Below are 26,625 nucleotides of genomic sequence, written 5' to 3'. Positions count from 1 at the left end.
CTTCAACTAGCTTAGGTGCATGGGAGTGTCAGCCCCTTGAGGGCAGGGATTTGGCCAGTTTTGTTTAGCCTGGAATCCCCACTGCCAAGAAGGGTCTGGCATGGAGGAGGCCCTCCGACAATATTTGCTGAAAGAGGCAAAGAGTGAGAGGTGAGGTGGTAAAGTCGTGATTTTTAGAATTTAAGATTGGGGAAGCCTCTGCATGTCTTCAGGGGCATAGTGACCATCAGGGGGTCTGAAAGTGAGACAGGAGGCGTGTAGTGGGAAGGAGGGAGTGCCCCCAGCACACAGCAGAGCTAGAGGCTTTTCTTAGAGACGTGTGTGTGTGTGTGTGTGTGTGTGTGTGTGTGTGTGTATGTGTGTGTGTGTGTGTGTGTGTTTGTGAAGAGGGTGTGTACAAAAAGGGTGAGAAAACTAAAGCACGGAAAAGGAGAGTGGAGGGACCACCTGCTGAAAGCCCTCTGACAGGATGTGAAATCTCCTGGGAGTTAGGGAGGCAGAGGCCAGGGGGCCAGGCTGAACAGAGGTGGGGTTGGGAACAGCCTTTGTGGGAATGGAATGCGGATTCCCCAGGTAGTGAATTCCACGACTTACAAGAGGAGTGAGGCCCTGGACGAAGCAGAGAGCACCATGCTGTGGTTGAACCATCCTTACCTTCTGTCGCAGGGATCTACAGTGTGAGGGGGCAAAGAAGACAACCCACGACGGAAGCTCGCAGCACTGCGGAGAAGTTAGGCCACAGTGTCGGAAGCCGACGGACTGTGGCATGATTAATTCAGCTCATGCTACTGGCAGCGCCACTAACGCACAGGAGGCTGTGGCGTTCATGGCTCTGTGGGTCTATTCTCTGGGGTCAACCTTGGTTCTGCCACTTAGTAATTGTGCAACTTGGGTAACTCACTTGGCTTTTTCTCTATTCCTCTTTTTCTCAATTTCCTCTTCTTATTGAGCTAATAATAAATGTCTCACATGGTGGGTTGTGAGATTTAAATAAAATGCTTGCAGTGTTTAGATCAGCGATTAGCTGGTAGTAAGCACTGAGCTATTTTAAAGTGCTTGGGAGTGAGTGTTGATCTTGAAGACAGATATACCCGCAGGTAACATGCAGTGAGAGACCACTATACACATAGACTGGGATTAAACAATTAAGTAAATGGACAGTAGGTGTTGGAACCATCTCACCATTACAGTGGGAAATTACTTATAAGCAAAGAGAGGGAGTCTAGAATGATCCATGTGGTAATAGACTAGACTTGGAGATATTGTTCAGCCTAATACAGACACGGATGGCTGCACATAAAAATATTTATAGCTATGAGGATTCACATGGGTGTTAAAGTGCAACAAGTAGAGAAAGATATGGGCCTGGTGTTGTGGTTGCACAGAAGGGAGCGGAGGAGTTAGGAAAGACAGATGGATTTCTCCAGGTGGAGAAGATGCAGTGGGAAAGTGAAGGATGGGGGTTCCAGGTGAGGAACAGCGCAGAGAGCGGTGGAGGCGTTGAGGGGAACTCCAGGTAGCTTAATGTGAAAGTGATGCCCAGAAAAGCTGAACGAGATCCCATGGGTCCCTGTGAGCCAAGCTGAGCCTGAACTTTGTCCTTGAGATAATCCCTGAGTTTCACGATCACTGAGTCTCAGAGAGTGCCGTGGCAGTAACAAGGACCGGGTGGGACTTGGGTAGGGAGACCAATTGGTGAGAAATAATGAGGGCCCCGCAAAACCAGCAGTGGTGGGGCTGAGTGAGGGGGACTCAGAGGGACTTGGTGGTATTTAGGGGCCACTCGGTGTCTGGCAACCCTGCCAGGTTTCTAACAGGGACCAATGGTGAATGGTCTGGGGAGCTGAGTGGCAGGTTTGGGGAGAAGACAGTAAGATTTTTGGATCTGCTGAGATGGAGATGCTCATGGGACACACACAGGATGTCTATAAGGAAGTTGGCCGTATCGCTCTGGACCCAGGAGCACAAGGATATAGATTTGAGGGAAACAACATACTGATCAAGCACCTACTGTGCTCCAGGCACTGGGGCTGCCGCAGTGAAGAAAGCCGTGTCGTGGGGTGAGAGGCTCAGTGAAGAGGGTAGAGTGAGGCTGACAGGTGGGGAGCAGCTGTTTTCCCAGGGAGGGAGAGGGAGCCCTCCTTGAGTGACAGAGCGGGTGGCCACCAGATGATCTGTGCAAGCGCAGGCCTGGTGCAAATGAGAGAGGGCTGGCCGCGGTTCGGGGAGTGACGAGAGGTCAGAAAGGAACAGGACCGAGGTACCACGCAGAGGTGTAGCAAGACACTGGGAGGACTGGGGATTTTATTCTGAAGGTGATCGGAAGTCACTGGCTGACTTGAGTCAGGCTGTCCTAATCTGATTTGCAATTTAGAGTCATTCCATTAGAAAATTATCTGGAGATAGGCAGCCTGGGGATGCTGATCAAGGTCAGTCAAGGTCAGGGCAGTTAGCAAGTGAGAGAGATGGAGGAGGCGCGGGGCTACAGGCCCTGCTTGCTGGCGGCTGTGGATCCACAGTGCCGGGAACAGGGGCTGGCACAGCCGGGGCTCCCTGGGTGTTGTGGTACATGGATAAGTCTCGGCAGAGAGGGTTTAAGCGGCAAGGGCAGAGCCATGTGAGGCTGAGCTGGCGAAGGAAAAGCAGAGCTGGAGAGGAGTTGCCAGCCCCAAGGCAACGCGCTCATGACCCCCCCCCCAGGCAGTTGGAAGGCAGATCTCACCAGTGGGTCCACGCTTGTGGATTTCAAAGCCCACAATTTGGTGAACTAACACTGGGCTGCCTACTTTTTATTTTGTAAGCAAAAGCCTAAAAAAAAATAATATTAATAATAATAATTCCCAACTACTATCATAATGAAAATTAAATGACTTAAAAGAAAGAGCATTTTACTATACAGGAATGATATGAACACGGAATACATTTCAATCCTTTAAACTGAATAGATTTTTCTTGTGGAAATCCCACTACACTGCTCTCTGATGTCACTTAACCACCAGGGGACAGGCTTCAGGAGCAGAAGGATGATGATGTTGGCAGGTTTTGTTATGAAAAAGCTTGGGGGACAGAGTCTGAAGTCCTTCTCTGGAAAGTGAGTGAGGCAGAGTCTTGCCATTTTAAGTCTGCTTCCTTGAGGGCTGGTTCCTCAGTTCCTAGAGGAAGGGTGAGGAGGCTGGTAGCCGTCATCCTGACCCTCACTTGCACGGGTGTCACTATAAAACTATGTGGTGACTTGATTCTCTTACCCATGAAAGCTGCTGAGGGCTGCTCCGGTCTCCGCTACCCAGCTCAGCACCAGGACAGATGCACACACAGCATCTTTTGTCTTCAAGGAACTTACAATCTAGCCAAGAAGATGAAAACCACATGCAAAAAGGAATTATGGGGCCATAAGAACTGACGAAACAGAAGACTGTTGTATCTAATTCTGAGTCTTCTGTGAGCATTGTCTTAACCATCTGAGCAGCTCCAGTGTCTGGCAGGGAGCTTGACCCTAGTTCGCACTTAATACATGTTGACTAAACGGACGTGACCTGGGATGGTCTTCAAGGAAAAGGCTGTGAGCTAAGCCTTCAAGAATGGGTGAAACAACAAGGTCCTACTGTGCATATAGCACAGGGAACTATATTCAGTAGCCCGTAATCACCTATAATAACAAAGAATATGAGGGCAGGGAAATAGCTCATAATAGTGGTAGAGCACATGCGTAGCATACACAAGGTCCTGGGTTCAGTACCCAGTACCTCCATTTAAAGAAAAGAATATGAAACAGAATATATATGTACGTATAACTGAATCACTATGCTGTACACCAGAAACTAAGAGAACATTGTGAATCAACTATACTTGAATTTAAAAAAATTGAGATTTGCACAGAAGGGAGGATAAGGTGTTTGGAGGGTAGTGGAGGAGGGAACATCGTGAACCCAGGACATCCATCCATTCAACAAAGATTTGCTGAGCACCTACTATGTGCTGGGCCGTGGATGTAATGGATCGCCAAAAAGAAAAGTAAGCAGATACTTAAGGTCATGTCACATAGCGCTCGGGGTAAAGTGTTGGACAGTGCTGGGCGAGGGGTGGGGGTGACTTTCGAAAGTGTGGTCCCAGTGAGGACCTCCCTGAGGAGGTGACACTGATTCGCGACCTGGGGGAGGAATGTTTCAAGCAGCAGAAGCAGCAGGAAGAAGCTTGGTTTTTGCCATCAGCTTGATTTTTGCTGTTGCAGCCGGCTCAGAGGAAGGCGGGAAGACCTACAGAGTTTAATCAGCGTTATTAGACTATGAGCATTGTGTCTAGCCAGACAGGAGGCATCCCAGATGAATACAGAATTCAATCACCTGACAAAGGTGAACGATCTGGTGGACTCACATTCAAGAGTCTTTAGGAACAAACTGAGAGAGAAGGGTGGCCAGCTAACGCTGAGATGGGAAATTACTGTGGATTATTCAATGGGCCCAAGGTAATCACAAAGAGAGAGAACCAGAAGGAAGGCAGCCTGAGACTCAGTCTGATCTTGTCAGCCTTGAAGATGGAGGAAGGGGCTGTAAGCCAGGAAAGCAGGTGGCTTCTAGAAGCTGGAGAAGGCAGAGAAATGGACTCTCCCTTAGAGCCTCCAGAAAGGAATACAGCTCTGCTGACACCTTGATTTTAGCACATTGAGACCCTTGGCAGATTCATAACCTCCAGAATTGTAAGGTAGTGACTTTGTGTTGTCTTAATCCACTAAATTCGTGGTACTTTGTTACAGCAACCACAGGAAACTAATACAGACCTTGGTACTGAGCAGTGGGGCAGGCTGTCATAGAGATGGCTTTGCATGGGGCAATGGAAGAGGCTGGAAGAACTCTGAGGAACATGACAGAAAAAGCCTAGATCACCCCGAACACACTTGGTAGACCCAGAAATGTTAATATTCCCTGCTCACTGGGTGACCTGGCCGTGCAGCCAAGGTGAAAAGGCAGGTAAGTGCCACCCAGGGGAGAGATGGGTCCATGATTCAAGGTCACTGAGGACAGATGCCTCGAGGGTACAGTGTCTGCTTACAGCAAGAGAGGAGACAGAAAGCGGACAAGATTCAGCCCCTGGCAAACTGTCCATCTCCCCCCGAGCGGGTCCACTCCGCGACACCAGAGGGCAGTGCGGCTGCGCACACCCTACTCCATGCCGTGTGGGAGGACCCCCAACTCCTCCCCAGCGGGGCCTGAAATACAGAAAACTGGGGGCCGCCGCCGCAGGCGCAGTAAGCAGGACGCAGGAGCACACACTGAGCCCGAAACAGGGAAAGACGTTCCCGCGCAGGCTGGGAGGCTCTTTGTGTCTTAGCAAAAAGTGTCCTGGGCCCAGGACTCATTTTTATGCGGCCGAGCTAGCAGGGGAGAAAGAGAGGTGCCTCCCCAAGAACTAACAGTCTGCTAGCGAGGCCCCAGGAGGGGTGAGGGGCACAGCAAAGGAACATACAGCACTTTGGAGAAAACCTGAATTGTCATGGGAGGAATAAGGACCCCACATTCTCATCTCTGCGGCCGTCAGGCTGCTGTCCACGAGCCAATGCGTTTTTACCCAAGCCCACGAGTGTATTTCGCTCTAGTCACTTAACATAACGTTCATAACATGTTTTCATGTCCCTACCTAATTCTCCTAATTATCCTTTGAAATGGCAGCCTGGCATTCCAATCAGTTGATTTGTCATAATTTGTTCAGTCATTCCCCACTGTTTTTTGTTGTTGTTGTTGTTAATAAAGATAATTCTGAAATGAGCACCTACGTTCAATGCTTTATTGACTTATTTAACACTAATAAGTGTAATTAGAAATAATTAAGTTGTATTTCTTTAAAAGTATTTAGTTCGCTCTTTTCCCCAATGGACAATTAGTCCCAGTTCCCAGGAGGAAACGCAGACGGAGAAATAACACAGGAGACACAGAACAGATCCCGGCAATCAGGCCTGACTTGGTTTCCGAGATGCCTCACTTCTAGGGACCAAGGGCAGATGGCATTTTTCTTCTCCTTGGTGCCACCAGGGAGCTTCTGGTTTGAGGCTTGGTGGAGACAAAGACAAAACTCACGCTGTACATTAATGTTAATCTTATCTTATCAGCACTTCCTCGGAAAATGTCCTCCTGGGGAAAGTCAGTAGGGTCCAGAGACCAAAAGGGTAAAAAGGTCTGGCAGGCCCCGGGAAGTAACAGCCGATCCTGCTAGTGGTCAGCACAGAGCAGGACTCACGTGTCTATCTGGGAGAGAGAGCACACCTGTTTCTCACCTGAAAAAGGGTGGAGGAAAAAGAGGCAGGGACGCCTCCGCTCGCCCCATCCAAGAAGGGGGTGAGTACCAAGCCTAGGAAACTGTCCCTGTCCCTGTGCTACTAGGACTGTGGTGGGAGGGGCAGACCTGACACGCTGCTAGCAGAGAGGACAGCACTGCCCCCACCTCTCCTGGGTTGGGTGCCAGCCCTGGGAGAGTAGTGGGGGGAAACATCCCAGCTCAGACACAAGACAGGGGGCTGAGTCCAGCTCTAGTGAAGTGTGGGAGACCCCTGCCCCCATCCTGCTCCCCCCACATCAGGAGGTGCCAGAATCCTGCTCTTCTCTGCCAGGTTGGTTCTCTGGCTGCACAGGGCTGAGGCGGCCAGCAGTCAGGCAGCTGATGGTGGGGGTGGGCGTCGGAGGTACAGGTAACAGGCCAGCACGGGGCGGGGGGGGGGGGTCTGGGGCTGTGGCTCTGCACCAGCTGGTTTTTTGGGCCCTGAGTGACACTAACTCAGGCAGCCACAGACCCTGCCCCAGTTCTGCCACCCCCTCCTCAGACTTTGGCCCTGGGGCCACTTCCCCGAAGCGGCCCTGGGTCCTGGGCTAGCTGAGGAAATGTGATTGTCTTGGTTTTCCCAGGAGTGTGTCCTGGAGTCAAAGACAAGCCACACGTGTCCTTTGGGGCCTCTGTTTGCTGCTGCCTCTGTCTAGAATGCTTTTCCCCCAGATGCTCACAGGCCCTTCTCAACCGTTCAGGTCCCAGCTCAGAGGCACACCCTCAGAGAGGCCATCACCGCCCACTGGCTTCTGTCCCTTTATCTGTTTGATTGCCTTCACAGCATTATCATTATTTGGAAGTTTGTTTTGGTTTGGTTTTTGGCCTCCCCTTACCAGAATGTAAGCTCAGCAAGGGCAGAGACACTGGCCCTGTTCCCTGAAGCTCCCCCCTACTTCATCCAGGGTCGGGCATAGGGCCAGACACGGAGGAGATGCTCAGATACATCTCTGAGGATGGGGACATGTGCAAGGCACAGGAAATGACGCTGCCCAGTCCCCCAGCCTCGGGCCACCTTCCCCGCTTCCCGGGGCCCCAACCCCCACTTCCGGCCCTGCCTCAGCCCCACTTCCAGAAGCTCTGAGGGCCAACCCCCGAGTCCCTGATGGTAGACCTCCTCTCCCACAGAGGCTCCAACCCACACTGGTGTTGGCCACACTGAGCGCAGCCTTTGGCTCGGCCTTCCAGTACAGGCTACAACATCGCCGTGGTCAACACGCCGCACAAGGTGGGCATGAGGTGGGCGGGAGACGGCTGCCATCTTGCTGTGTGGAGGCCGCCATCTTTCTTCCAGAAGCCAGGTCCTTTTTCCGGAAGTCACCGTCTTCCACTAGTACTCCTGCCTCTGGAGATCAGGGGATGACTAGGGTTGTTGGGTTGTTCCCCCGGGGTACATTGGGAAGAATGTGGGGGATGGATCTGGACTCCCTGCCCGTGGCTTTGGTCCCACTGCCCTTCCCCTGGGAAGGCCACTTGCAGATGGCAAAGAGAATGAGGTCAAGGACTGAACTCTTAGGGGTTGGGATGGGGTGAGGGGAAGCTAAGGATAAAGAGTGTCCCCAAGGCCTAGTAAAGCATGCAAGTCAGGAGGGAGGGACAGGCCTGGGTGGTGAGTCAAGATGAGGAAGGAGAGCTGACCACTGGCTTTGACCTTACAGAGGGCATGAGTGACCTTGGCAGGAGCAGCTCAGGTGAGAGGGAGATTGGAGTGGGTTCGAGGGAGAATGAGCAGAGTGGAGGAGAGACAGTGGGGACAGACAGCATTTTGAAGAAGCTTTGTTGCACAGGAGAGCAAAAATGAAGCTTAGTGAAGGGGGTGAGGGGGTCACGTAGGTTTTTCTAGGGCAAGAGTCATGTTGATATAGTGACAAGAAGGATGCAGTAAAGAAGGAAGGACCAAGGGGGAGGGTACAGCTCAGTGGCAGAGCGTGAGCTTAGCATGCACGAGGTCCTGGGTTCAATCCCCAGTGCCTCCATTAAATAAATAAACCTGATTACCTCCCTATCCCTCCCCACCAAAATTTTTTAAATGAAATTTATAAAAAGAAGGAAGGGCCAGTGATGCAGGACAGACAAGGGGACAGTTACAGGGAGAAAGTCCCTGAAAGGCACAGGCAGGACCCAGTGTCTTTCCCATTCGTTTGGGTACGCGAGTCCTGCTGCCCTTTAAACATCACCGTCATTAGTTTATAGCTACACTTTGTCCTGCTTCACAGGAGATTCTGTAGCAGTTGCTCATGGCTTACTTCAATATACTTATCATTATTACCACTGAAGGAACATTTTTTCTCAATCATACAGTGTACCATCACTAGATCACAATGAATGCTCACAAATTCTCTATTATTATATTATTATTTCTGTAATCGATGAGGAAACTAAGGCTTATAGAAGTAAGATCACTTGCCCAAAGTCCCACAATTAATTTTGTGGGGAGGGAAGAGGCAACTAAGTTTGTCTGCTTGTTTATTTGTTTATATATTTATAAAATGGAAGTACTGGGGACTGAACCCAGGACCTCGTGCATGCTGAGTGCACACTCTACCACTGAGCTACACCCTCCCCCTAAAGTCACACAATTAGTAACAATATTTCTTACATTGTCTCTTGCATAGTAAGGCTCGGCAGAGTGATTTTTTTTAATTATTTTTTATTTATTTATTTTAGGTGGGGAGGTAATTAGGTTCATTTATTTATTTACCTTTAGAGGAGGTACTGGGGATCGAACCCAGGACCTTGTGTATGCTAGGCATGCACTCTACCACTTGAGCTATTTCCTCCCTGCAAGGTGAATTTTTAACAACTTTATGTGAAGTCTGGTTCCTCATCTCACCCCATCATAAAGTAGGCTTTTTTATTTCCAGGTAACAACAGAGAATCAGGTGCATCCTAGGGGCACTGGCAGAGCCATCCTTCAGTACGATGACAAGAGGCAACTGAGAATTTTACCTCCTCATCTCTCATGAGTAGCCCGCTGTTCTTGACCATGGATGGGGCGATGTTTTCTAGGTCTTGAAGTCCTTTTATAACGAAACCTACTTGGAGCGACACGGAGCCCCCATGGACGAGAGGGTCACGCTGTTGCTGTGGTCTTGCACGGTGTCCATGTTTCCTCTGGGCGGCTTGGTGGGCTCGCTGGTTGTCGGCCTGCTGGTTGACAAATGTGGCAGGTAAAGGGGGGCATGCTGCTCACGCAGAATTCACATTAGTAACTCTCACTGTCTCTTGGTGATCGTACCTCTGGTGGGGAGATGTGTGACCTTGAAAATCAAGAGACCTGAAGACCAGTCCCCACTTTGCCATAGACATCACGCCCCTAAAAGCAAGTCCCTGAATTCTTGGGAGTTCTTCCTCTTGTCAGCTGCACGGAACAGCGATCTCTCCGACGTCTGCCCCGTGGGGGTGGTCCAGCCTTGGAGAGCAAAGTTCTTGGCGATACTCAGCAGAGCGCCTCGTCAGCACTTCCAGCAGGTGTTCAATTAATGCTTGTTGATTGGCTTTGATTCGCAGTCAGGTCACCCCTGCCTCCAAGTTGTAACGGCTGCTGCCTCTCCCTGGGCGGCCCCAGCAGTGTTGTTCTGAGCTTTGGGGCGCAGACCGAATCGCTCCACGTGCCCCCGTCTCGTGTCCTGTTTGAGAGGGAACACTAGTTCTTGCACTTTGCTTGGTTTACAGTGGACTCGCTAATCTTGATGCCTAAGCCCAGGTGCTGTGAGAACGTGACTCCACAGATAAGGACGGATGCCCAGGCCAAGGTTCCCAGGGAGGGACGGAGGGCACCGAGGTCTCAGGGTGAGGCCCCGAGGAGCTCCATCTGGCCAGATCCCACTCTTTGGAATTCACAGTTACACTTGGATTTGAGGTGCCAAGGTTGGCAGTTTGGTTGGGAGTGAGTGGAAAGCCCTCTGAAGGAAGCTAACTTTTAAAGACACAGAGCAAGCAATTCAGTCTTCGTGCATAAAGGAAAACATTGGCAACTGGAAATTAATTATTTACTAAGCAGGACCCATCACAGGATCCTTTCTGTAGATACTCGAGTAACAATTTATTTGCCACTTGTTGTATTCTGGAATGAAGAAAACATTCAACATACTGCAATCATGCCATAATCTGGGCTTTTCTGTAATTCCAACTGCGCTGTTCTTAGCTACACCGAGAATGGCTGGACTGTTCTGGAAGCTTGGCCTCCACTTCCTTGTTGGAACCCACAGTCACACACCTTGGGACCTCAGAGATGGTTTCATCACTGTCCATTTTGCAGAGGAGGACCCTGAGGCCGGTGTGGTGGAGCTGGCCTTGTCCTAGTGGGGTCTGGACCAGCCCTGAGCTGAGCTAAGGCTTCCTGGTCGTCAGGAAGGGTGGGGCGGGGCGGGGGGCAGGCACTGTGAGCTGTTTTTTCTCTCTGCCCCCTGAGGGCTGCCGATCCTCTGCTCTCAGAGTTTGGGCTCTGATGCCAGCTCTCAAGCGTACAGCCACTCCAGGGAGAAAAAAGTGGCCTGAGAGAAGCAGTATCCGGTGAGTCCTCAGTGTTGCCCAGTGAGGACTTTCATAGGACTCTCATGGCTAGCCACCCCCAGGAGCGTGTCTGGGTTTCCCTTTAGAGACCTCCCTCCCACACTCCAGGCATCAGAGCCTCATCCCCTCGGCTGACGGACTCAGGGACACCTGTGACAGTCAGGGTCCTGATGGTCCCCAGAGGTGGGCAGGGGGCAGGGAAATCACAAAAGGTGGTGCAGCCAGCCTTCCTTCCTGATCTACTGCTGTTTCCTCCTTTGGCAAAACCCAAGCCAAGTATGGGGGTGAGGGGCAAGGGCGCCAGTGGTGCAAGTCAGCAGGGTACACAGAGCACGGTCTGGAAGGTAGGGGTGGACCCTGGGGGGAAGCAGGGTGCCACCAGCATAGTTGTTTTTCAGACGCTCCCTCCCTCCCCTTCGTAGACTCCTGTTTTTTCAGCCTTGGGAGGAACCTTTGTGATCATATAATCCAACTCTGTATCTCACCTGTTGTAGGACTCCCCTGCTCAACATTCCTGACAATCTTCATTTAGCCTAGTCTCTGCTTGAATACCACCAGTGGCAGGAAGCTTCCGACCTGCAGAGGCAGCCCGTTCCTTTGTCCTTCCCTATGGTTTTCCAGTCAGCCCCAACCGTTAGCATGTTCCCACTCCCCACCCCACCCCGCCGACCCTAAACCTCACTTCCTGGGGTTTCTGTCCATCGGCCCCCACCTTCTGTCCTTCCCATAATCAGCCTCTCTCAGGCCCTTCCCCAGCCCATCTGCGGTGGCTGCCCTGCAGCGCAGGAGCTGGGGTCAGAGAGCATGTGCCCTCTGGGCTCTGCTGTCCTTGCAGAAAGGGCACCCTGCTGATCAACAACGTCTTCGCCATCACCCCCGCCATCCTGATGGGAGTCAGCAAAGTGGCCAAGGCTTTCGAGCCGATCGTCTTTTCTCGAGTGCTGCTGGGAGTCTGCGCAGGTACCACCGTCACCAGCGTGGGGAGGGTGGGAGTCAGAAGCGCCAGCACCATTGGTCAAGGCTGGCCGCCGGGGCGACTAGGGTCTGCCTGGCTCTGCATGGCTCTTTTCCCTTTGGGGGCATCCTCGTGTCTCCACTCCCAGACCCTTGAAAACCTCTTTCTCCCCTTCCCCTTGTTTAACAAGACTTATCAGGGAAGGATCTTCAAAAACACACTTTGGCCTTGAAGTAAAAACGGATAAGGTTTTTCAAGGTATCTTCCCATGAGGGTTACCATTCACACTAGGATGAGGGGCTTCGAGCAAAAGGACCACAGAATCTGGGACTTTGGTCAGCAGGGGAGCGAGATTTCTTAACTATAGTGGTTTTTTTCCTATTAAAAAAAAAAGTGATACAAGTAACTGGTGCTTTAGAAAAATCAGAAAACAAGCCAAAGCCAAAGCCATCTCTTTAAGTCTTCACTCCCCAGGGACACGGTCCTTGCCTGGGACCAGTGGCCCCAGCTCTGCAGCTGGGGAGGGGAGGATGCTTCATCACGGGCTGCTGTGCACCCCGGGAGTCCTGAGGATCCTGGAAGGGTTTCCATATACGTGCAAACTAAACGGTTGGGGCCGACACCGTGGGGAAGCTCAAGGACTATGAGATAAATTAAATCTGGGGCTCCGGGGCCCCGGGAGGCTGGGACTGCCTTTCTCCTCCTCTGATTTTGGTTTTGCCAAACCCAGGCATCTCCTACAGTGCCCTCCTGTGCCCGTGTGACTGGTGGATCAAGTCAGAGGTGCCCTTCGGGTTGGGGAATGCGTGGTCGGGTGGGCATGGGTGACCCTGACAAGGGCGGTTTTGGTGAGTGACGGGGACACACTGTGCCTGGGACTGGGAGGAGAAGGCGCGCGGACAAGAGGCACACACGACTCTTGGGAGTTTCGCTGTGAAGGGAAGGAGGGAAGCCGGGCGGTAGCTGGAGGGGGAAGCAGGCTGGAGAGGAGGTTTTCTCAGCTTGGAGAAATAACAGCGTGCTTGGCTGCTGAAGGAACGGTCCAGCCTCGAGGGCAGTGGATGCAGGCGGGGGCGGGCACGCAGCCACGGTCACTGTTACGTGGGTGGATGGGACACTTGCAGACATTGTCTTCTGGTTGTTTCAGTTTCCTCTGTGAAAGGAGGCAAGGCCATTGCCCTGAGAGTGGGTGAGCTGGGGGGACCGGGGGAGGCAGGTTAGGACAGAGAAGAAAGGGTGAAATCACTGTCTCGGGGAGTGGGTGAGAGAATGGCCCAGGGCGTGGTGTGGCTTGAAGACAGGCCAGCATTCAAGGGCCAAGGAACACAGTGGGGTTTGTTATTTGGGGTTTTTTTTCCTTCATAAATATTCTCAGAGTACCTAAATGCCACATGGGTTCCTTAAGGGGTGGATGTACATCTCTGTGTTCCCCTTAGCGCCTTGAAGAGACTCAGCACCCAGCAGTGCTCAGTGAAAGGCCGTTAGTTTTAAGGATTCCCAAACTGCCCCAGGGCAGCTGAATGCTAAGCACTTGTGTCCTGGAAGGGGCTCTGAAAGGAAGCCACACCACCCAGCTCCTGCCTCTTCCTGCTGCCTAGAGTGCCCGCACATAATCACCACCATCGTCAATCCTCTTTGTCTTACTGATGAGAAAACTGAGGCTTAGAGAAGCTGAGTGACTCAGCCAGTTCCCGTGGGAGCTAACAAGGCTTAGCTGAATCTCAGTACCGCCTCCTTAACCCAAACGTTCCTGAAGGAGCTCACACTTCCACAGCACTGGCTCCAGCTCCCTCCCCGACCCCAGTCTCCAGGAAGGTAGCAATTAGGCCGTTTCCAGCCATAAAGTTAGGAACAAGGCTTGGCTTCATTCTCTCTAGGGCTCACTCTTTTAAATCATACACTGTTCCTAAGAAAAGCGATGTTCTTCCTGCAAAATAAACTAAATCACATAGCTTTTGAAAATTGAAATTATTTTCCCCATTTTTAAATGAGGACGCCCTTTGTGGGTAGGTTCTGGGCAGCCGCATCCTGGCAAGGACTGGGTCCCTCTGCCCTTGGTGCTCATCGAGGGCTGGAACCACGTAGGTGAGCAACTTTGTAAAAGGAGAGGGTCGGGTCAGCTGGAGGGTACCCAGAGCCTCTGGGGGTACCGGCCGGTTAGTCTCAGGTTCCTGCTGTTGATTCCTTCCAGGCTGGCCTGTGCTCTTGGCACTCACAGGGGTCCCCGCACTGTTTCGGCTCCTCTCTCTGCCCTTTTTCCCCGAGAGCCCAAGATACACTCTGATTCAGAAAAAAGATGAAGAAACAGCTCGACAAGGTACTGAAGATACAGGCTGCTCTGTCAAGACCCTCTCACCCCGTTCACTTTCCTGCCACCTCCCCATGCCTGCGAAAATGTCCCTGCCTAGTGCCCAAAGCAGAGACCGGGCAGGTGACAGGGTAGCGAGGAGGTGTGCTCCAAGATGCAGGTGCCAATGGGATGCGATGGAGGTGCTGTTGGCACTGGGGAGTCCAGGGCACCTCCGGGGTGTAGTCCAGCAGAGAACATGGTCAAGGTCAAAGCCGGCATCATGACTGTTGCAAGCTTGACCAGGGTGGGGGTGTGACTGGGGACACCACGTGCTGCGGCCCTAACTGGGGTCAAATGAGCACCTGCCCTGGGAAAAGAGCAGCCTGTGGCCGGCGGGGGGCCCCAGCTCTTGCGGAGCTGTGCCTCTGCGTTTCTCTCTGCCTCCGGGAAACTGCGATGAGTGGGGGCCGCTCTGCTGCCCACAGCTCTGAGGAAACTGAGAGGCTGGACGGATGTGGAGGATGAGATAGAAGAGATGCGTGTGGAGGACCAGGCCGAGAGGGCCGAGGGCCGCCTGTCTGTGCTCAACCTCTTCACGTTCCGGCCTCTCCGCTGGCAGCTGGTCTCCATCATCGTGCTCATGGCCGGCCAGCAGCTCTCCGGGGTCAACGTGGTAGGCGGGTGAGGGATGCAGGCCAGGGTCGAGGGTGGGGCAGCCTGGGTCCCCGCCAGGGGCAGGATGTTGGCAGGGGGCTGTTAGCCCTGCAGTGGGGGTGTCTGAAGGGTCCATGCGAGGCTCCATCTCAGAATGTTGGTCCACTTGAAAGCTATTTGATTCAGTTAAACCCTACAAACATTTACTGAATCATTGTGAATAGCATTCATATTAGCGCTGTGCTGTTCGTGTTACCGCAAAGGTCAAAGCGTGCAGAGCAACCTCTGCATCCAGGGGGAGTGGGAGTGAAAGGCAGCAGCTAGATAAGCCCAGGGTCCCAGCTCAGGGCAGCCGGGCAGTCGCTCTGTCACACAGGAGGCTCTTGTTTGCAAGGACCAAGGCCCCCTGGGAACAGCTTACCCAAAACCGCACTCAATTTAGAGAAACAGCTTGGCGCGGAAGGCCAGGGATGCAGCTGGGTGTCAGGAACAGAAGCGGGGACAGAAAGGGACCTGGGGGGCTCCTCTGCCTCTCCACGTGCTCCCTGCATTCTTTTCTTGCTGCAGAACCTTCTTCCTCACTTCCCAGTGCCCAGAGAAAATGTCTCCCACGATGGTCCCTTCCCCTCTGAGATGAGCAGGCGCCCTCCTGGAACCAGCCTCCAGTTCCCGGGGAGGGCGATTACCCACAGGCTCAGGTCAAGAGCCCGCCTTGGGCTCACTCAGCCACGACCTTTGGTGGCATCGCTTTCCAGGAACGTGGTTCTTTTGCTATAACTGTATCTATCAACGCTGGGTGGGGAACGGGTGGAGATCTACAGAAAGAGGGGTGCAGTCTGCTTCCGGAAACGTCGGAGGCTAGATAGTTAACCCAGTAGGTGATCAAAGAAAGTGACAGGAAGGGATGGCATCAGACCTCTGGGGACTCATGGGTGTTTAGCCGGAGATGTTGAGGGGTACACAGCCTGGCAGGAGCCACAACCCGCGTGGCTTTCTGAAGTGCTGCGCTGCCCGCATCCTTGGGGCTGGGCCAGGAGGGAAGCTGAGCTTGGGGCTGGCTTGGCTGGGAATGGGAGGCGAGGGGTCGTTCTGTGGGGCCTGAGACCATAGACTAGCAAAGCAGCAGAGGGAGAACTCTCGGGGGCAGCTAGTCCAGCTCCCCGTTTTACAGATGCAGAACCCGAGGCCCAGAGAGGGGAAGGGCTACCAGCCGGGCTCCACCCCAGGTCTCCTGAGTCCAGTCACAGCACTCTGCTCCCGCCTACTGCCTCCGTCCTGCCCACGGGGTCCCCTGGGCTTCTGGGGCCGTGTGCTGTATGCAGTCAGGAGAGGTAAGCCAGCGGCCTGCGCCTCTGGGCCGCTCCTCACCACCCCCGTGTTTTGGTTTTAGGTCAACTACTACGTGGACATGATCTATTTATCCACTGGGGTGGAGGCCGCTCACTCCCAGTATGTAACCGTGGGTGCTGGCGTGGTCAACATAGTGATGACCGTCATCTCGGTGAGGACCCAGAAGTGTCCTTTCCATTGGGCATCTCTGAGCAGGTGCCCACTGGCAGACAAGAGCCCCCCAGAGGCCACTGAGAGCTGCTGGTGGCACGGGTCCTGGGGTCACTTAAGGGACATGGCCTTTCAGATGTGCGCATACTTGCCACTGTGTGACCTTGACCTGGGTACTTAAATACCTTCAAATTTAAGTTTCTTCCTTTGTACAATGGTTACAGTGATTGTAACACCGAGTATAGCGATGTAGGTGTTATTTATTGTTGGCATAAAACTATTATTTCAGAGTTTTATATTTAAAATCTGAGCCACTTATGCCTGTGTTGAAACAGTGAACTAACAGGGGTGTGCTTGCTTACGAGGTCAGGTGACCACGATGGTTCTTTCTCTAGAACTTTTCCAAGTTATCTTACTATGATTTTGATTCTTGTTTCTTGAGCTGCCTAGGGGGTTAAGGGTGTCTTGGAAAATTATGTGTTGCTTATCTGTATTTTCCCCAGAGCCAGTTTAAGCCCCAGTTAACTTTCAGAGTATTTAGCATGGTGGAGAGGGACAAGGGAAGGAAAACAGCAGGAAAGGAGGACTCCAGGAGGGGCTGGGGGACCCCCAGGCCCAGTGGTCCACCTTCCTGGGTCACTCCACCCCTTCCTCCCTCGGATTCCCTGAGCCCCTTCCCCTCCCTCTAGGGCAGGATCCATCCTCCGTCCTCAGAGCCCTCCTCCTCTAGGGCATCCGCATAACTAGGACTCTCTTCCCCGTCAAACTACCTGGAGAAACCCAAGCCAGAAAGACAGGGGCAGCAGCATCTGGGTACTAAGTGTTGGGGAACACGGCGGGCAGGAATTGCAGGAGGTAAAAGAATTTATCAAAGACAAAGGAAAGTTTGAAAAACAAAGACATGTTTAATAGATACACTGCTATGGACAGCAGCAAGCCACACAGACAAGGGGTGCCTGTGTGAGCACCCAGGGTTGGTTGTTAGGGTCTTTTATGGGTGAGGTGTTGGTGAGCACAATGGATTGGGGGCTGCAGGTGTGCACAGTTCTCTGATTGGTTGTAGGTAAGAAGATTAGGGTCTATGAAGGTCGGTGGGGTTTGACTCTGATAAGGTGGGCTGAAACCAGCCAGCCTGAGCTATTGTGAGGTTAGGCATTCCCTAGGGCTATTAGTTTGTTCAGGAAAACATGCCCAGTAAAGAATGTACTTTATCTTTTGAGGAACTGTAGGCAGACATCTGAGAGCCCAGGAATGGGGGCTGTTGGATCTTGAAGGATGCCATTTGGCCCCACACTAAGCATAGAAGATGAAGCTGGCCGGCCCCCTCTAACTTTCTCATGCAATCCCCAGACTGCCCTTTGCTCCTGTTGGGCCCTCACTGAAAGGCAGTGACAGTTCCCATCTGTAGAGCTGTTCAGAGGACGGAAGTGACGTGTGTAAAGTGACCGTGCAGGGCCTGGCCTGGAGCCGGCCCTCAGCGATGGCATGGGTGTTGATGCTGCCGGGGGAGGGGGATGGAGTGGAAAGGGAAATGGCTTTATAACTGGAAGGAAGGCAGGCACGCTAGTCAGACGGAGCATGGGCCAAGCTTGGAGTATTTGAGAAGGTACAGGCTCAGCAGGAGGTGCATGTCCTGGAAGTGGGAAAGGAAGTACGGGGGTGAGTGGGCCCCTCATGGTCTGAGGCCAGATTCTGGGTGACCTTGTTGGGAACTGAAGCAGCAGGCAATGGGAGGGGGCAGTTTTAAAATGCAGGTTTTATTACTATTTGGGGATGTGGTGAGGCCAACAGATCAGGAGAGGATTGCCATTGAAAAGAGAGCTTGTTGCTCACAGTCCCCAAGGGAGCGAAGGGCACACAGGGCCAGGCGGAGAAGCACCTGCGCGGCTCAGGAGGCAGTGAGGGGGGGGGGGTGAGGGCAAAACCCTTTGCTGTGGTTTCCATGGGAAGGAACAGGCAGGGTGAGCAGGGTTAGGACAGGCTAGTTGCAAAGATTTCAGGGGGTTCCAGGGCATCGGGGCTGGTCCTGGTTGTCTGGTACCTGCCCTGGGTGATAGGACAGGGGACACTGGCTCAGGGTGTGAGAGCCTGATTGGGGCGGGTTGGGGGGACTGGGCTGGTTTCACAGAAAATGCGCACACAGGTGAGTTATTTGCTAGTCTCTAGAAATTAGCTAAGGGTGGAAGGGGCAGTCCATCCAGAGTCAGCAAGAACCCTAGATGTCAAAGCATCAAAGCCAGAAACTGGAAAACGTGGTTATTACCAGGGGGCAGGAGGCTGGGGGCTGTCAGGGAGCGGAGACCCGGGTCTGTGGTTGGCTGAAACAAGGAAGGGCAGTGCTGCAGAGTCTGAGGCACCAATGTCAAGGTCATACAGGGTAAGCAGCCTAGGTTCCACGGAGCAGGCAGCCCGGGCAGGAGGGCACTTAAGGAGGGGCTGGAGGAGGGAGTCGAGACCCAGGCCAAGAATTCTGGGTGCCCCCCCAAAACCCTGTGCCACCGAGGCTCCTCACCGCCCTTCCTTACCCCCAAGGCGGGCGCCGTGGAGCGGCTGGGGCGGCGGCGCCTCCTGCTGGTCGGCTACGGCATCTGCGGCTCGGCCTGCCTCGTGCTGACACTGGCGCTGCTCTTCCAGGTTCGACCTTGCTTTCCAGCAGGGAGAAGGGGGAGGGGGCTGGAGGAGGGGGGCACAAGAGGGTGGGTGGTCCCGGTAACAGACCAAGGGGTTCTCAGCCGTGTCCGACTCCGCGCCCCCTTTGTGTGCAAGTTCTTTGTAATGCCCTGTCCTGAAGTGGAGCTCACGGGGGACTTCAATTACCTACCACATACCTGCTAGTAAGTAATTAAATATAATGCCTTTACCATAACGCAGAGGCTAAACAAGAAGAATTTACAATAAACTGTGTATTGCAATATGCCAGTGCTTAAGCGCACGGCACTAGGCAATGCCCACCAACAACGGACTGGATTAGAATAAAGAGACAGAAGATAGGGCGTCGTTCCATTCGAGAAGTAAAAGAAATGAGCAGATGGAGGTCAGCATGGACGGCGGAATAAAGTAGCATTAGGATACAGACCCACTGCGGACCGAACATCTGTGTAAGACAGAGAGGGAAATTACCTTACCTGAAGGAGGACCACCACCGCACAGGCGAATCCGGAGGTTAGGATGCAGGACGTGAGGTTCTGGCAGATGAGCTTGGGCTGGTTTATAAATGTGCTTTTCAAATACCCCCACCCAGGGTATAAAATGGGGCAGAGTTCTCACCTTGAAATCCTACCGCATGTCAAGATGGGTGTCCGTCTCTAATATCAAAAGTATCTCTGAGACCAGATCAGAAAGATGTGGAGACAGAAACAGTTCTCGGAGAGGCTGTGCAGTAAGGGGGAATGGTATCAGAGTAAGATCAAGACACCAGAGGCCGCCCAAATAAGAAATGCATCATTTTAATTTGTCATTTTCTTAGTATGTATTTATTACCTGTGCTCTACAAAAATTTTGAAAATACATAGGGTGGCCGTAGTATGAAATATTCTGAAAACAGCGAGCATGTTGTGTCTCCTTGGCAGCTTCTGCACCATTGTTGCTTTTGCAGTAAGTGCCTTTACAGTTACACTATATACAGATGGAGTGAGTGAGATTTCCTGGGTCTGTGCCATGTATACATGGGATTTTCCTCTATTTAAAAAACCAACCAACCAACCAACCATATACATCTTCCTTGACTTACAGTGGGGTTACATCCCAGTAAACCCACCATAAGCTGAAAATACTGAAAATCAAAAATGCATCTAATATACTTAATCTACTAAACATCATAGCTTAGTCTAGCCTACCTTTAATGTGTTCAGAAAACTTACATTAGCCTATGGTTGGGCAAAGTCATCTAACACAAAGCCTATTTTATAATAAAATGTTGACTGTCTCAGGTAAGGTATTGAATACTGTCCTGAAAGTGGAAAACAGAATGGTTGTCAGAATGGTTGTTGACCTTCGTGATCACGTGGCTGCCTAGGAACTGCCCAGCATCACGAGAGAGGATGGTACTGCCTATCCATAGCCTGGGAAAAGCTCAAAATTCAAAGTACAGTTTCTAGTGAACAAGTATCACTTTTGGACCATCGTAGAGTTGAAAATTGTTAAGTCAAACCATCGTTAAGTCAGGGAACCGTCTGTAGTTGGAAACACAATCATACACGAGGATGAGAATGTGAGAAGAGATTATTCTTGTAATTCGGAGACATTTTTCGCCTTTTCCCCCAAGCTGTCCTCTCCACGATGACTTCCTCCTTAACTCCCAGGTGAGCGCAAAGACCTTCAGGTGGACGAAGCTGGCTGTGCTCGGGGAACAGCATGGCAGTGGGGTGTGTGCAGGAACAGGCGAGGTGGAGGGTGATGGTGAAGCCGGCGAGGAAGATCCTAGTTACATTTCTGTTTCAGATGATTCCAAGTCTCCCTTTTAAAGACCTTATTTTCTCATTTTAAAACCAGTCTAAGTTCTTAGTAGAATATTTAGGGGCTTCAGGCAAGTGAAAAGAAGTAAGTGAAACCGGACATTAGCTACAGAGATCGTTGCCTTTTGGAAACCTTGGTGGCGTCCCCAGCAACTCTTTTTCTCCCACTCTCCATTCCAACCCATCGGCCAGTCCTGTTGGCTCTGCCTGAAAATGCATCCAGCAGCTGCCCAGGTGGCACCGCGTCCAGGGCGGCTCCTCCAGCCTCAGCGTCTCCTCTCTTCCTCCCCAGGTCATACAGGTCCCTCCCTCCCAGTGCTCATCTGTCACCTTGCCACCTGAAGCAACTCCAGTGAAGGAGCCGTTCCCGGTCCCCCCACACCCCCAGCAGCGCCAGCCCCGCACCAACTTCTCCTTCACAGCGGTTTTCCTAATTGTAGGGAGATAGTTACCTGCGTAGTTAGTTTGGTTGAAGTCTGCTCACCTGAGTTTGTACCATCCGTTGCCCTGGTTGTGGGGAGCAGAGCTGGGGATTGGCCAGCTCTCCTGGCCCAAGGGCTTCTAGAAGGATTCTGTCAGATGGCGTAGAGGCTGGGTCTCAGCTCCATCCCCTGCTGATTGTCTGACCTGGCCACTGCCTAATCCCTGAGGGACCCAGTGTCCTCTTGGCTGGTGTCCAGGCTCCCTGTGCTGAGTCTACATTTGTAGGATTGAAACAATTAATATCCTCACTCAGAGGGGTGTCATGAAGGGTTAACACTGGTGAAGGGCAGAGAATAAATCAGCCGTAGGCATTTCCGCTGCAACGTTGCTCTCAGTCAGGCCCGGCTCGCGGAGGCCCCTGCCAGCTAGAATGCCAGATGTCACTCCTGGTCTCCTTTTCCCCTCCTGCCCTCAGAGCCCTGGAGGCCCACATGGGTGCTCAGGAATCCAGGTGTGCCTCCTTCCTGTGGCAGGTGGGCTCATCTGCGTGGGCAGGCTCTGAGTCCGAGCCCTCGGAGGTCCCAGCCCTGGCCCCTCAGGCACAGACAGCCCTGCCTCTCCCCGCAGGGCACGGTCCCTGAGCTGTCTTACCTTGGCATCATCTGTGTCTTCGCCTACATCGCGGGACATTCCACCGGGCCCAGTGAGTACCTGCCCACCCCCCACCCTCCAGGGCCTAGCACACAGTGTGTGTCCAGTAAGCATGTGTGGAATGAATGGATGCGCTGGTTTTGGTGAGTCTCACGATGTTCTCTCCACCTTTGCCTCTGTTCCTACACAAGCCCCACCCACACTGGAATTCTCAGTTCAATTACCTTTCTCTTGAAGGCCATTCCAGTTCACATTTGTTCATTCAACAGACGTTTGCTAAGTGCCAACCAGTGCCACAACCTGCCTGACCCTGACCCCCCCATCTCCTGCGGCTGCCAGAGGTGCCCAGCTTTTGGTCCAGTGACCAACAAGGAGATGGGCCTCTGCAAATTGGGAGCTCTTGCCAGCCAGGTCCCACTGGGGGCAGCTCGGTGCACATCCACACCCTCTACCTGCTCACTTTAGCCTCCAAGCCCACAGCCCACCCGCGGCTCAGTTGTCTTTGGTCCCCTGACCTCCAGCTACAGTCCCTTGTTGCTCTGTCCCCATGTCCTCCTGCCGCCAGCCTCGGGCCTTCACCTCCACCTACCTCTCGGGCAGCCTCCAGGCTCCCCTTTCCCTGTGTGTCCTCCTGAGACTCGAACCCAGTTCTCACTGCCTGGGGAAAGACACCTCCTTGCAGAATCTTGGTTTTGAAAGAGCTGTCCAGAAACCAAAATAAAGGTTTGGATCCATTTAACACACACTTAGTCTGTGCTGTGGCAGGCACTGGGGATACAGCCGTGAACCAGACTGACACAGTGGTGTTTAAGGGTATTGAAGTGGGATTTTCGGCAGGAAGCCTTCCCAAGGCTCCTCCAGTGTGGAGGCAGGAGGGCCTCGTGGGAACAGTGCTGGTGTTTGTATCGAGAGACCTGGGTTCTGGGCCACCCTGTGCCTTACTGCCTGTGTGGACCCTGAAGCAAGCCACTGGGCTTCTCAGGGCCTGAGGCTGCTCCTGGAGGAACATGGGATCAGATCGCAGACTGATTTGACATGTGAGCCAGACCCTAAAGGACTGCTCGCTGCCAGTCCCCTGGAGGGCAGGAGGGAGGCAGGACTGGGCAGGCAGCATGGACAACTTCCCGCACCACCACCCGCTTTGGGGCACAAAGCCCTGGGGCAGGGGCCCCCTCCTCACCGGGTTAGGAGTTTCCCACTTGACATCCAAGGGCAGCTCGTTCTGGGGCTCTGAATTCCTCTCCATCTCCATCTCCATCTCCATCTCCATCTCCATCCCCTGAGACTGTGCGTTTTCAACGTGGCCATATCACCCCACAAGGGTCAGAAATTGGTTGGGGGGAGGGACAGAATCTTATTCTTTTTAATGTATGAAGCCGTAGATAGACATACTGTATGTAAACAGATATACAACATATCTGTCATATTAAAATTTCACGAGGATGGTGATTGAGGAGGGAAAATAGCTTTAGGCATTTTAGGCAAGTCTCATTGAAAAAAGGTTGAGAAACCTCGCCAAGGCAAGGTGCCTGCCATTTCCCAGATCTACCACAGGGGGGCAGCACTTCCCAAGCACAAGAGATCGTTAAGCCCTACTCCCCCTTCCCTGTCTGCGAATTTAAAAATGACACCATCACGGGGGAGAGTGACCTTGGTGTGACCTTAAGGCTCAGCTCGGAGCTCATCTGAGGAGAAGCCGAGGGAGTGGAAGCAGCTGGCTGAGAGATGTGCGCTTCCTCCCCCTGCCGTCTGGGACAGACTGCGCTCCGAGGGGTCTGGGTTTGGGACCAGGGCCCAGGGCGTGCGGCTAGCCCGCTGGGACCCTCCGAGCCCCCTCCGCTCCACTCGCCCGTGCTCTCTGCCCCGAGGTCCCGTCCCCTCCGTGGTGAGGACCGAGATCTTCCTGCAGTCCTCGCGGCCGGCCGCCTTCATGGTGGACGGGGCTGTGCACTGGCTCACCAACTTCATCGTGGGCTTCGTGTTCCCTTCCGTCCAGCTGAGTGGGGGCGTCTCCGGCGGGAAGCACGGGGGGTGGGGGGGGGGGGGCAGGGGCCCTTGCCCTTGCTCTCAGCGCGCCCCAAGGCAGGCAGGGCTCCGGGAAATAGGACTTGCCCTTCCACTAAGAACATCATTTGACAAGAGGGGCTGCTCTTGGACACGTTCAAGGTCCATAAAACACACATGGCACCACTTCTGCCAAACTGTGACTACCTAGGTTTCCCTCCAGCTAAAGGGAGCTCCTGGGTTTGGACCGTGAAGGGCTGACCACACAGGGGCTCTGGTCGGCCAAGTTCACAGCAAGCTAGAGCCTGGGTGAGGGACCAGTTCCCCCCTCCCCTGACCACCACCACCTCCTTCCTCTGTTTCCGAAGGCTAGCAGTCAAGTCTAGAGGACATAGTGTCCCTGTTGTTAAAAGGCTAAGGAGCCTTTTTTGACAGCAGGGCAAGACCGAATTTTCTAGCTATTTCACTTCTCTGAGAGTAAAGTAAAACTGGCCCTGGAGAAACTCCTGCATGACTCACAAAGGCCTCACCCAGAGCTGTTTCTGGCATCTTTCTTCCTCCACCCCCTCCTTTCTTCTTGTCTCTTGGCCTAGGAGGTCATCGGTGCTTACAGTTTCATCATCTTTGCTGGAATCTGCCTCCTCACTGCTGTTTACATCTATGTGGTCATTCCTGAGACCAAGGGCCGAACGTTTGTGGAAATAAACCGAATTTTTGCCAAGAGAAACAGAGTGGAGATTCCCGAGAAGAAAGAAGAAATCACAGATGTTGGGCCTTGCGTCCCGTCTCTGACTGCCCAGGAGACTTCCTTTTAGTGGCTCTGCACATCCCCCAGGGGCCATGGTATAGGCCTCGAGGGAGGGTAACAGCTGTGAGACTTCCGAGCCCCCAGTGGCAACCGGAAGATGTTGGAAAGTTTGGCCCCTGATTTATTGAGAAGCAGTTAGCTTCCGACGCTAGCTGCTGGGAAAAATGACGCCAGAGGACGGGCAGGGATGTATTGATTGGCAAGAATAGATTCTCTGATTCTACACCAGCATCAAAACTTGAATGATGGATGGACACACTCTCTTAATGTTGGCCAAGTGAGCCCAGGGTCATCCAAACACATTGTCAAGTTCAGAGATTGGTATGGAGGCCTGAATCCTGATCAAAGCATTGGTTAGAGCATCGAAGGAACTAGAAGCCAAGGCGTGGATTCTGTCGCCTTCCTGGGGTGGCTCCTCTCTCTCTCTGCGGCTCTGGGTTGCACAGCTACTCCTGGCTGATGTTCACAGCTTGCGGGGCTCTCTCACTCACATTTCTGAGGGTTGATGCTGGCTGACACTGATGCATGATCTAGGCTTCCTCATACCTTGGCAGCTGGATTCCTGTGTGCGGGGGAGGAGGAGAGAGGAGCAGAATTCCCTGCACACTCACACCCCTAGCTTCGGACGTCACATAGACAGCGTCAGTTCGGCCACATTCTGTTCTTTGGAAACTAGTCACTAATTCCAACCCACACTGAGGGTGGGAGGAATCAGACTGCAGCTTTTGAACAGAGGCATGGCCAAAAATAATTTGCAGAAATCTTTTAAAACCACCTTAAGATCTTTCTTTTGGGCCCAACGTTTTTGTTGTTGTTGTTGTTGTTTTGGGTTTTTTTGCCTATTCTGGTCCTTCGGCAAGTAAGTTAATCTTGTTTAGCTCCAGTTTCTACTAAGTTAAGGCTGATAATTCTTACCTTAAACCAGCTGGAAATGCTTAGTAAGTTAAGAAGCATTTGAAAAATGTCAGGGGTTATTTTAATGATGATTATTATAACATATCTGACAGCTGAGGCCCCCAGCATGCTCACCACAGAGGTCCCACCAGGCCTTGTTCTCTTCATGTGGATCTGTGCGGTGCCCTGTGGCAATGACTGAATTCCCAGGAGGTTCAAGATGTGGCCCCAGCAGGTCCTGTGGCTCATCCAGCCTGGGTATTTCATTCAGGAGTTTCGTGAGCTCATCATGATTCTCCCCCGGAATGATGATTCCTCCCTCCTCGATCATATACCCCATTTACAGGTCTTCTCCACCAGCCTTTCCCCGTGATCCACAGATAAGCCTGTCCTGAAGGGGACGCCCAGGTCTCAGGGCACGGGGCCCAGTTAGTGGTGCAAGAACAAAACAATAAAGGAGACACCTACCACAATGTTGGCCAAGTGAGCCCAGGGTCATCCAAACACATTAGCTTCCCCCGTGGAGTAAAATAGAAGATGGTGCATTTGTGGTTGGTGTGAGCGGATGTATAGTCTGGGCCTGGACAAGGCCGACTTGCTTCTACCCAGCAGGATACAGCAAGGTGACAGGATAATAAAGGGATATTATGAAGTTTTATGCCAATAATTCGACAATTTAGATGAAATGGACAAACTCCTCAAAAGACGCTAAATACCAAATCTCACTCAATAAGAAATAGATAACTTGTTTAGTCCTCCAACGACTACAGAAATTGAACTTGTAGTTAAAAACCTTCCCACAAAGAAAACTCCAGGCCCAAATGGACCCATTCGTGAATTCTACCAGATATTTAAGGAAGAAATAATACCAATTTGACACAAACTGTTCCAGAGAATTAAAGAGGAAGGAATATTTTAATAAGCTTTTTATTTTAGAATAATTTTACGTTTACAGAAGAGTTACAAAGATGGAACAGAGCTTCCTGTATATAACTTAACATGTTTCCTTACTGTTAAAATCTTACATTACTATGGACATTTGTCACAACCCAAAACACAACATTGCTGCATTACTATTAACTAAACCCCAGCCTTTATTTGAATTTCACCAGTTCTTCCACTAAGGTCCTTATTGAGGAAGGAATATTTTAAAACTCATTTTAGAAGTCAT

General features: G+C 52.3%; 1 protein-coding gene across 1 annotated transcript; it reads left to right on the top strand.

Annotated features, from left to right (window-relative positions):
- Positions 1 to 100: 100 nt before the first annotated feature.
- Positions 101 to 24,567, top strand: SLC2A7 (solute carrier family 2 member 7). Its single transcript, XM_032494793.1, is given in 16 exon segments — positions 101 to 150; positions 667 to 834; positions 6,275 to 6,326; positions 7,435 to 7,497; positions 7,499 to 7,534; positions 9,316 to 9,476; positions 11,657 to 11,781; positions 12,507 to 12,590; positions 13,787 to 13,861; positions 13,968 to 14,093; positions 14,552 to 14,739; positions 16,111 to 16,221; positions 18,753 to 18,854; positions 21,725 to 21,800; positions 23,617 to 23,756; positions 24,346 to 24,567. Coding segments are annotated over 16 exon segments (1,779 nt in total).
- Positions 24,568 to 26,625: the final 2,058 nt, after the last annotated feature.

The sequence above is a fragment of the Camelus ferus genome, chromosome 13, assembly GCF_009834535.1.
Source record: "Camelus ferus isolate YT-003-E chromosome 13, BCGSAC_Cfer_1.0, whole genome shotgun sequence".
NCBI classification, from domain to species: Eukaryota; Metazoa; Chordata; class Mammalia; order Artiodactyla; family Camelidae; genus Camelus; species Camelus ferus.
This window is presented reverse-complemented; position numbering and strand designations above follow the sequence as displayed.